The sequence below is a fragment of the Perca flavescens genome, chromosome 5 (genome assembly GCF_004354835.1).
Source record: "Perca flavescens isolate YP-PL-M2 chromosome 5, PFLA_1.0, whole genome shotgun sequence".
Taxonomy (NCBI): domain Eukaryota; kingdom Metazoa; phylum Chordata; class Actinopteri; order Perciformes; family Percidae; genus Perca; species Perca flavescens.
In genome coordinates this window covers 11,403,287-11,414,682 of record NC_041335.1, presented here as the reverse complement: position 1 = coordinate 11,414,682, position 11,396 = coordinate 11,403,287, and the positions used below count along the sequence as shown (strand labels likewise).

Below are 11,396 nucleotides of genomic sequence, written 5' to 3'. Positions count from 1 at the left end.
GACTGGGCTCTGCTTCAGGTATTGGCCCCACTAACTGCTTCCCTGATGATCTTTCTTCCCAAGCTGTGTTGATATGTCTTGAATTGCTCTTCGCTTAATGAAACAAATTATACTATATGTTCAAATTTCTGAATACCATTGCTGTGTCTGACAGGCTGTAAAGCAGCTGCTGGAGTTGCCTCTGAACCTGACAATCGTGTCTCCTGCCCACACTCCTAATTGGGATCTGGTGAGCGATGTGGTGAACTCCTGCAGCCGTATCTACCGCTCGCCCAAACAGTGTCGCAACCGCTACGAGAATGTCATCATTCCCAGAGAAGAGGGCAAGGTAATGGAGAGAGAATGCAGTCACCCTACTTTGCCATAAAACTGGTTTACTCACCTTGTACTTGTTTGCCTAAACCATATCTTTAATATTTTCAGTTGGTGTATGAGGCTAACCCTAAGAAGAAAACTAAGAGCATATACAAGGTACCCTATCCTGGCCTTTGTATTTGATAAGTGTTTCTTTGCTCTTAAACTCCTGCCTAACTTTTGATCTGTTTCTTTGTATCTTGTGTCTGTGTACACGCGTAGTCTAAGAACAGCCGCCCTCTAAGAACCTGTCAGATCTACACACAGGATGACAATGCCACTCACATTCAGCTCTACAACAGCCGCTTTGAACTCATGAAGATCATTGCCAGCAAGAGGAGCCCACCAATCAAACCACTGTAAGCACTGATGATTGTCTGTTAGCAATGAATGCACAAGTCTCATCAAGGAGCTAACACCAAAGCAGGAGATTTACAAAACAGGAAAGAAAAGCTTTTCATGGCATGAAATGCTTTAAATGAATTTCGAGCAATTATTTAGATCTAGGAAATAGTGAAATCAAGTTCAGGTAGGATATGTATTTAAGTAATTTATACTACCTACAGGCTCGGCATGAATCCATTCCAGAAGAATCCCAAACACGCCTCGGTTTTGGCAGAAAGGTGTGTTTAATTTCGCCATTTTTGTACGATTGTCATCTAAATTTTTTTATCTAGAAATAAAGAAAAAAGTACAACATTGTTTTTCTTTTCTTCAGTGGGATCAGCTACGACAAGCCCCTACCTCCCATTCAGGTGGCATCTCAACGTGCTGAAAGGATTGCCAAGGAGAAAAAGGTTGTTGTTGGTGATGTAATTGTCGACAATGGGCGTTAATCAGGAGCACCTGCTTTGTCTTTCATCTCTGTCAGATCCAAGTATTGCTTGTTTTCATCTTTACTGACATGTTTGCATTTGTGTTTGATTTTGTGCATTGTGTGTGTTTGCAGGCCCTTGCAGAACAGCAGAAGGCTCAGCAGTTAGCCCAGCAGCAGCAGGCTGGAACCCCCCAGGCTGCAGTCGGCCAGGCACAGACTCCTGCTGCTGGCCAGGCTCAGGCTCAGGTCCCTCAGGCTGCCACAGTGCCCGGAGCTGCTTCTGTGCCTAATGCAGCTGTTCTGGTGAGAACACCCGCCAACCAATATCTTCTACATACAGTGAGATCTAAAACAAGCCACTTTACCTAGTGAAGGCTCTTACATATATCGTTCATGTTTTTCAGGCTGGAGCCATAAAAAATGCTACTGTGGGCACAACCATCCAGGCTGGTACGCTGACACACATATGGTTCACATTACAGAGCTGTTGATGTTCCAATAGTTTAATATAATATCATTTTTTTTCTCTTTGTTTCTTCCAGCCACTGTAGGGGGGAATGTGATTGTGAACACAGTAGCTGGAGTTCCTCCAAGTCCCTTCCAGGCCAACAAACGCCTGGCATCTTCAGTCATACCAGGCACCCTTTCTGTGAGTCGTGCTCATTTATCACTGCTGCTCTGGCGTAACTCAGCCACCTACTGACTAACAAGAATTCATGACACAAATAGCCTTTGGATTGGCATGAAGCAGAATGCACACCCACGACTCCCTGTAGACGGAATGATCATTACAAGTGTAGGATCCTTTGCTCATGGTGTTGCTGTTTTTGTTGTTGTTGATGCAGCCTGCCGGTGCAGCTGGAGCGCAGGTGGTCCACGCACAACAGAGGGCTGTTACGGCTGCTGCTGCTGCCCCTGCTGAGGTGGTCGCAATAGCTACCAGTCAGGGCGTTCGAGCCGTTACCCCGGTGACAGCATCTGCAGTAGTTTCTACCACTCTGAGCCCGGTGCAGTCACAGACTCGCCCACTGGTCTCTCAGGTCACACCAGGTACTTAACTGAACACAGACTTTTCTCTGACAAAACCTCGATCTAAGTACCCATTAATGTTTGACAGACCCGACTTATCTGCTGTCCTCCGTCCAGCCACAGGTTTGCAGTTGCAACAAGCAAAGCTTACCCCAGCCCAGCTGCAGCTGCAGATGCTCCGACAGCAGCAGCAGCAGCAGCAACAACAGCAGCTGCAGCACCAACAGCAGGCTGGTTCCCCACAGATCAAAACTGTAGGCAAACCCCAGGTACACCACCAGCGTCTTTACACAATAGCTACACAAAATGCAATGCTATGGGGTAATGTGTTTTAACAGCTCTGGGGAAATTAATGCTGGAGTTGTCGATTCCATCCAGCTTTTCTAATGAGTGTCTCATTATTTAACATGGTGTTATAAGAGTAGTGTGGGCTTTTTCAAGAATAGCTCAGTCAGTAGCTACTGTGTGGTTGAGCAAAAGAGAGTGATTGATGGCGGATGCGGTCACAATTGAAACCATGTAAGGGTTATAATAACAAAATGTGTAGTTAACTTACCTTTAACTGGTAATCTGTGTGTTTACAGGAGTTGTTAAAGATGCACAAACATAAGCAGCTGCAGCTGCAGCAGCAGCAGGTAGCTGCAGCAGTGGCAGCAGCCCAGAGCCAACAGGCTGCAGGGGCCCAGCAGGCCGCCCAGGTGCAGCCTGCACAGGCTGCCCAAGCCAATCCCCAGCTAGCTGCTGTGGCAGCACCCAGACCTGGAGCCGTGCTGACCGGCACCACTGTTGCCAACCTGCAGGTGGCCAGACTGGTAAGATTGTGAAAAGGAATCTTTTGGAAGTAATTGAGAAATCTTGCATCATAGGTCCCCACCGTTTGAATCAAAAGACAAGATGGATTGTATTACTAACAATCTACCTACAGAAATCTCAAGTTATTGCTGATGTATTACATAATCAGAGAAAACGTGAAACAAAAGTAAGTTGTAAATTGTGTATTTTGGTCCACCGTGCTCGGACATTGTGCTCTGTTTATTTCGTGTCCTGTTCTTTCCCGTGTTTATGTCAGTGATCGAGGTCATGGCAGCACTAATACTGCTTGTGTTTCCTTTCACAGACTCGAGTGCCCACTCAGGGCCAGATTCAGGCCCAGGCAGGACAGACGGCCCAGGTGACCCTCACCAAGCCTCCTGTGGTCTCTGTGCCAGCTGTGGTCTCATCAGCTGGTGTCACTACACTGCCAGTCACTGTAGCAGGCATTAGTGTGGCTATTGGTCAGCCCCAAAAAACAGGTGTGTTAAATCTCTTTGACTGTAGATATATATTTTTTTGACTTGATTGTTGCTCCATATGTCCATTACAAGCTAAGTAACAAATGTATATAAAACCATGTTAAATAAAGTTCAAAATGATGAGCTAAAGTTATTTTTATTTATGTTACAATAATCATATATACCTGTTCTCGCTCAGTATATGATACACCACTAATTAGAATCCAAAGACAATGGTATTCGTTGTTGATTGGGTCTGCATCATTTGTGTTGGACACAATTTCTGGGACCCCCTCGAAAACAAGATGATACATCAAGGGGTTTATCCTAACACACATCCTGTAACTGGGACAAATGCGCTGCTGTTATCATTATCACAAATGTCTGATATGTCCTAAAGTTCCAATACGTTATTCTTTCTGCTCTCTGTCAGGTGGGCCTGTGCTGACGCCGTCGTTCCCCCAGATGCAGGTCCAGCAGCTGCTTCACATGAAGAAGCAGGCAGCAGTTCAGGCAGCAGCCCAGCAGAAGGCGGGGCAGCCGCAGCAAGGGCAGACCACTGTACAGCAGAAGGTAAAGCCACCCCACCGACAGACACTTTGGTTAGGAGTCTGTTCTCAGTCTCTGTCTACAACTGAAGCAACAAATAGAATGCAGATTTTTATACGTACATTCAGTATTGTTTAGTTGGGTTCAAAGAAAAATCCAGACTGTTCGGTCCGCTAGTCACGGTTCGAGCATGTATTGTTTGGTTCATTTTAGCCTCATAGATTTCAGTCAAAAAGGTTTGTGCAGGAAAAAAACTAACTAAACTACCAACTAAAGTGGGGGGAAAGCCTTGCGCTGTAAACCACATTTGGCGTGGATGAGGTGCCGAGTGCAGCTGTCATTCAGTAACAGAGCGTTACGTATTTAGTGTTACCTGACAATGACATTAAAACAAATTGGTTGATAAAGCGGCGACTATGTGCAAGCACTGTGCAACACGTGTGGCTTATGCTAGCAGCAATATTTCCAATATGATGGCGCATGTCCGCGGACAGCGCAGGAGGAGAGAGTCGGGTAGGAAACAACAACAAGCCATATTCCTTCCATTGTATCTAAAATACTGCTCTTTAATTTCAAGTGGAAAAATGTATCTTTTCATTAATAACTGAGATGTTAAAAGGCTACTGCTTTTTAAAATTATTCTAGTGCTGGTTGAGCTTATGCTTCACTTTAAGTTGATGGCCAGTCTATAATGTGGCCATTTTTATATAAAAAAAAGAAAATAATAACAAAGCTGCATTTTTTTAATTGATTAAAAAACCTATTCTTTTAATGAAGATTTGACAACGAAGAAGTGTTTATGTTCTTAACCAGAATTTTGTTAGGGCAAACAATTGACTTTTTTGCCAAATAAATGATTGAAAAGCATGTTTAACAGTACCAAAAACCGTACCGTACTGAACTAAAAACCGTAAATCCAAAACCGTGAATTGTGTGCACCGTTCCACCCCTATTGGGTGTGCTTACCACTGTGGTATACTTTTTGTAAAGTGTATTAGTTCAGTAAAAAAAAAAATCTGAATCTATTAGAAAGATGAATTGAATGAAGTAACTGTGGCGTTGTCATTTCCCTTAGATCGGCAGCCAGCAGGTTACCGTGCAGGCAGCGCAGGCAGCCCAGCAGCCGCCGCAGCAGCAGCAGAAGGTGACCTACGCTACCACCACCCAACTCCAACCGGGAATCAAGACCCAGTTCTTTACTACATCTATCGCCCAGGCTCAGAAACCCACTGGAGCCCAACAAATCCAGGTACATCATCACTGGCGGTCATGACCGCAAAACAAATATTTGCAGATAAACGGGGGCTTTGTGTGTTGATAGGAGATATTCTTGTTTACTTCTCTTATCAGGTGGCTAAGCTCCCACAAATAGTGCAGCAGCAACCCACCGTGGCCAATCTTCAACAAATTGTGTCTTCTCCTCAACAGGTAAGGGTTTAAGGCTGAGCATAGCTCCTATAGATAACCTCTGTATGGCTGATCGTAAACACTGTCCATAAGCTGCTTTACAGACTTTTGACCTCCTTATAAGCCTCACAAGCTCAACTGCCTGCCAGAGGAAAATGGGCTAAAACTTATCGTTCTCTCATAATTTTTAACTACATGCTGCCTTTTATGTCACAAGCTTTTTTTTTTTTTTTTTTTTTTTTTTTTTTTTTTATATAGTCTGTTCAAAATGCTAAAACTATGATGTACTTCTTTTTTTTACATTCCTCAAGAGCTTTGTTATTTCTTTGTAAAGGCACCATAAAGCGTTTGAATGCAGTGGAATGGATCACGTCCGACCTCTGAAACCGTTTTGTTTGTGTTGCTCGTCTTCAGCTCCAGGCCCAGACCGTGACTCTGACCCAGGCAGCCACGTCGTCCCCGGCTCAGGTGCAGATGATTCCGGCTGGGACGGCGCAGGTAGTCCAGCAGAAGATCATCCAGCAGCAGGTGGTGACTACGGCCACCTCACCCCAGATCCAGACGCCTCCCCCCCACAGCCCCGCCCAGCAGCCTGCGGCCCCCTCCGCTGAGTCCCCGGTGCAGCAGCCCGCTCAGCCCCAACAGCCGACCAAGGGTCAGGCTCGCCAGGGTGGCATCAGGGCCAAAACTCCTGCAAAGCCCAGCAGCTAGGAGAGACCGCTAACGAAACTGAACTCACCCGACGTGTTCTCCTGCAGTACCGATGTGGCGGTACTGACGTTGTGCCGAAGCGTTCTTATGGATCCCACAGCAGCTAATGCCAGAGACAGACTTTCGCGCCACATTGCTAATCACAGCAAACCTGTACCTCACCCAAACCGTCTCTAACCTTAAACTGATTGGAACTGTGTTCAACATAATCATTTCAGTGTTCATACCTAAATGTTTTTGGCAGATCAACCACAACACTGCTGCCCATAATTTTGGTGGGATCCATAATTTTGCTCCACTGTGTCAACGTTGTTACTTCCATTCTTTATTTGTGTCATGAAATGTGGAATGTTTCATGCAATTACCGCAACTCTTCTCTCTTCCCCCAAAAAAAAAAAAAAAAAAACACGTATACTGCCGAATACATCAAACGCCTTCAAATGATGATTATATTATTACTTAAGAAATATCTGAGGCAGAGGCTTATGGGTAATGCATTGGCAAATAAGCTGTCCCTTAGAATTAAGTGTATTCATAAATAGTCCCTTTTATGTCTAATTCCCTTGTTGTCTATAGATACTGAATGGAGAATAATGCACGTTCCTTTAGTCATTTGTTTTTTATTGCAGCAAATACACTGTAAACATGTACTTTAGTATTTTGTGTTTTCTCATAAATTGTCTTTTTTTATCGATGTCAAGTTAAAAAAAAAAAACACCTGTAAATATCAATGAAAAACATTTGTACTTGTAAAGTAGTCGTGTTTTCATTGGGTTTTTTCAGCCTAATTGTAATAAAGTGTTTTGTTTTTATACACAAAAAAAATCATCTTTTTTTCCTTTCATTTTATTTTTTTTTCATTAAAACCATTGTAAGTACTTTGAAATCTTGTGACTTCTTATAACGCATCCCCTAGTTTGTTATAGCACCTGCAATCCTGTTTTTTTTTGCCTTGCAACAGTGATCTGGGACTTTATTTGTTCTAACTAAATCTAGAGGTTGAGTAGTGCTGTATAAATAGCTTCTTATTTTTTTTGTCAGACATTGGGGAAAAAATAAATAAAAGGCCCTGAAGGCAGGCAGGAGTTGGACAAGTAGGTTTCAGCTGGACAAAAATGCCTGACAAAACAGAAATTGGAGTCAAATGCTGTAAAGTAAACGTTTTGGTTTGGCTCATAGTTGATATTGCATCTTAAGCATTCTGCCTTTACACAGCCAGAGGAAAGCATTCGAGAAAAGAAAGCCCCTCTCAGCGCTGCTGACTCTCCGATATGTCAGCTGAGTCCGACACAAGGACTGAGGATTAACCCAGGCACCCAACACATTATGAACATTTGTCTTTTAGTCCAGGCACCCAACACATTATGAACATTTGTCTTTTAGTCCTCTCCCTTTGCAAACTCACTTTCTGAAAAGAAAGTTGGAAAATTAGAACATCTCTTAAAAAATGACAAGCCTTTATTTGCTTGCTAGAAGAAGGCGATTGCTTATTTATATTTTTCCACAGGGGGGCACTGTTGTTTCAATATCACCCTGCACCCTATGAAGAAGGCCCACTGGGTTTTCCAGCTCATTGAAACTTCCCCCATCTGCTCTTTTAGTGCATGCCCTGCATCTCTTGTCTTCACTGGCACTCGGTGGCCGGTCCACATTCACCACTAAACGAGTAAGACAAGGGAGGTGAGGTGGAAGAGAGGACCAAGAGACGAACAGATGGGCAAAGCTGGTTCCTTTGGCCTGGACATCACTCTATCCCTGTGCCCAGCCTCTCCTATTTATTTTTTAGAAAAACTGTCCATGTAAACAGGAGTATTTTGATTTTTTTTTTCACTGCATGATGTGAAGGTCAGAAACGAGAAGAGCTATAACGGCCCTGTAGGTTTTATTTATGGTGGGAGAAACAGCCGGCAGACTTCAGAGCATGGGAGCTGTCATGGTGCGATTAATGAGAGTAGGTGACTCACAGCACTTCAGTTATTCATCTCTTCAGTGGCTTCAGACCTCGCTGTAAATGTGTGCATTTGAGTCCCCCACCTTTTTAGTCAAATGTCAGTTTATAGATGATAGGGAAGAGCGTAAACTTACACCTTTCACACACAAGAGTGAAACACACGCAAATGTGCAACCAGAGGAACAACACAAGCTCTGTGATCCAGCCAGGAGACATTTACATTTACAGCTGGAAGTGCAGTGTGTGGAGGGTATTTTGATATCTTTATTTCCATTGAAAAAGTCCTGCGTTGGGAGGGGTGCTGGGTAAACAGAGCAGGGGGGCCTAGGGCTGTCAGAGTCAATCTCATCCTTGTGCTCAGACACCAGCCTTCCCGCCATGAGAGGGTTTACCTCAGGAGGCTCTTTAAAGCCTCGGAACAGTGTCAAATGTGTGAGCCGCTGTTTCACTGCTGTTTGTTTTCCTCCATTTGCACAGAGCCGTGAACAAGAGCCCCCCAAGCAGGTCAGAAAGCGGAGGAGCCATGTGAACGACAGCCTCTGGAAGCAGGGATGATACAATCATTACGTGTGTTGACACGACAACAGTGGAGGGATCAACATGGTGAGGGCTTTGTTGTTGTCTAAGACACGAGCAGGGCTGAAGGCAACAGATGCAGAGGAAAGCTCAGCACGCCGTGGTGGGGCGGGGTGGGGTGGGTGGGGGGGCATTCAGGTACAAAAGAGCCCAGGGAGGTTTGCTAATGATGCGCCTCCAATGATGCCGATGATCACCGCTATTGGAAAAGAAACAGGCCATCTATACTGAAAGGTTGCCATGGCAACCCACTGCGACCCCTTTAGTGCAAATCACCAGGGCTGGCGGAACAATGGTTTATGTAGCACACACTGGCAACACCGCTTCTCAGCGATGCCTCGCTTCAGTTTCTCTTTAAATCAATCAATCAATTAATCAATCAATCAGCGTTACTTGAGATAAGGAGCAAAAAGGGAATCTCATATTTTGCTGTCCAAATGCTGGTAAGCAAGGAGTTTAATTAACAGTGGAATGGTAGGCGCAATAGACATCTTCCAGGGTTATAAAATGGCTACAGCAGGATTTGAATGATGCTGCCTTTCTGATCTATACTAATACAGATAAAAGGTGGGATGATTTCTATGATGTCCTCCCCCCCCACCTCTGTAATGAGACGACTTTGCCCTGTTTAGTCATCTCCCTGTGCTCCTTAAGCCTCCTACAAGTGTAGAGAGTCCTGAGGCCAGTACAGGACAGGCCTATTACTCTAAACGATGAGTCACGGGTCTGCTGGCTGATTTCACTGAATTGCAGGGGGATGATGTGCCAGTGGTAATTGCTCTGCATGCAAGATGGGGCGAGAGAGCACCGAATCCGACACGCTCCACTTCCCTCGACACAGTAATAGGAAGTGTCATTTGGCACTTTGAAAACATAGCACCGAGATCTACAGTGTAAGTCTGCCATTCTCTGCTCCCACCTCCCACTCATTTCCTCTGAATCTCTCTCGCTCTCTCTCCCTCCCTGGAGAGAAAATATTTAGATACCATTTACTGAGGAAAAAAGGAAGAAAGCCGACCAGGTGTTTCCCAAACCAGGTGCACGCCAAATTAAGTCATCCACTGAAATGAAATGTATCCACTATCCTGGGTTGGAGCATAAATCATGATCTCCTCTTCAGGCACTCATGACATGTTACAGTCGGAGGCGGTCAGTTCTTGTGTATGCCAGATTTAGATTTTTATGAACAATGACCTAAATTTGGCAAACACTAATACTGAGAAAAATGTGTCATATTCCACACAACATACGTACATATTAAAGAGGCAAACCAGCAATTTAGTATTGCACTTCTATAAAGTTGGAGGACTTGTGAGATCTGTCTGTTAAAACAAGGAGGGTCAAAATAGAAGCAGCAGAGGCCAAGATAGCATGTATGTTCACAGTATGGTTCAAGCATAGATATAGAACAATAGATATGACATGACGGCATAACTTATGGCATAACTGTCCGCCATCTTACTAGGGTACTGTTTACAATTGTCACCTATGGCAGCAAGTATGGTTATCAGCTGTGCTGCACCTAACTGCTTTACCAGAAGGACCAAAGAGACCAGAAGGCTGCCATCACTTTCCACATGTCAGTAGGAGTAGATAGAGTAATTTTTCTCTTCTTTTTTTAATTATAAATACAGGAAAGTTGGTGAACTAGCTAGCTAGCTAGTTACGTTGCCTAGCAACTGTTAACAGACCAGCTGAGATGTCAGTTAGTAGTGATTGCTAGCTGCTCTTAACATCATTTATGAACAGCAAATATCGTTTTTGTTGATTGATTTTTTTTACCTCAAATAAGACATTTAGTAACGTTAACGTTATAACAGTTTTTTTAACACGTCGTTAATATTGACATACATACATTGACTGCTGCGGCTGATTTCACTCAATCTGTGTTAAGTTAAGTTAACGACAAGTACTGTAACGTTACACACAGAGTAAAGTTACGTTACACAAATCAACAGTAGCCACATCCAGCAACACGGAGCCTAACAGACCAGCCGCACTTAACTGTACATTTTCACCAGCTAATGTTAGCTCCCCAAACATTAGCCATGTTGAATCCTGCTGTCAGTCATCATATATTAACTATTCTATTAACTAGCTATCTATTGTTGTCAGCTTACCTCATGCCTTTTCACGATTTTCCTTTCAGTAAATCAAATTAAAACTTAATAATCTATGTCTTGATGAGGTAAAGTAACTTCCAGAAAGGAGTCCTACTTCAGCAGCAAAGTCTCTGCATTACTATCGTAAATGTAAATCCATAACGTTAGCGCAATGAAAAGTCACTATAGTCTTTATCAACAAAAACCCATTGAAGCTAGCGAGGCTCTTCAACTAGCTACTCCGCTCATCGTCAAAACAAACTCCACGCCGGCCAGCTGACAGTAATTAAACAAACGCTAAACAGGAGGTAGCGTGGTTGATGGGAAATGTGGTCTTATAGTTGAGATTGACATTAAAAAATATTGTTTAATGTATATTAGCCATTCAGAATACCAAAGACAGTTTTTACATATTAAGTCCATGCAAAATTGAAAAAATTAAATTATTACCTGCAATATAAATACAAAAGCCGGGAAACATTTAAGCCTATCGTCTGGTTCCACTGACGCATGCGCACAGTTGAGGTTTTGCGACAGCGGAGACCTACTAAACCAGCCTAACGGTAAGTAACGTTAAAAGACTAGACTAGCTATGCTAACGTTAGCATCCGAAACAGCTAATTTTTTTT

The 11,396-nt window shown here is 43.7% G+C and overlaps 1 protein-coding gene across 5 annotated transcripts in view; it reads left to right on the top strand.

Annotated features, from left to right (window-relative positions):
• The window catches only part of ep400 (E1A binding protein p400), a 32,345-nt gene extending 25,826 nt beyond the window's left edge, over nt 1-6,519 (top strand). For 3 of the 5 annotated variants that reach the window (XM_028579382.1, XM_028579380.1, XM_028579379.1), the window contains 17 exons: nt 1-18; nt 155-328; nt 424-471; nt 577-713; nt 921-977; nt 1,073-1,166; nt 1,304-1,474; nt 1,576-1,621; nt 1,714-1,820; nt 2,017-2,221; nt 2,318-2,469; nt 2,785-3,012; nt 3,318-3,492; nt 3,905-4,044; nt 5,096-5,269; nt 5,371-5,448; nt 5,842-6,519. The exon at nt 1-18 is cut by the window's left edge and continues 215 nt beyond it. In XM_028579382.1, the coding sequence (XP_028435183.1) occupies nt 1-18; nt 155-328; nt 424-471; nt 577-713; nt 921-977; nt 1,073-1,166; nt 1,304-1,474; nt 1,576-1,621; nt 1,714-1,820; nt 2,017-2,221; nt 2,318-2,469; nt 2,785-3,012; nt 3,318-3,492; nt 3,905-4,044; nt 5,096-5,269; nt 5,371-5,448; nt 5,842-6,138 (2,301 nt within the window). In that variant the 3' untranslated portion in view covers nt 6,139-6,519. The remainder of the gene's footprint in view (nt 19-154; nt 329-423; nt 472-576; nt 714-920; nt 978-1,072; nt 1,167-1,303; nt 1,475-1,575; nt 1,622-1,713; nt 1,821-2,016; nt 2,222-2,317; nt 2,470-2,784; nt 3,013-3,317; nt 3,493-3,904; nt 4,045-5,095; nt 5,270-5,370; nt 5,449-5,841) is intronic. The other 2 variants (XM_028579383.1, XM_028579381.1) reach the window with 1 other exon arrangement.
• Nucleotides 6,520-11,396: the final 4,877 nt, after the last annotated feature.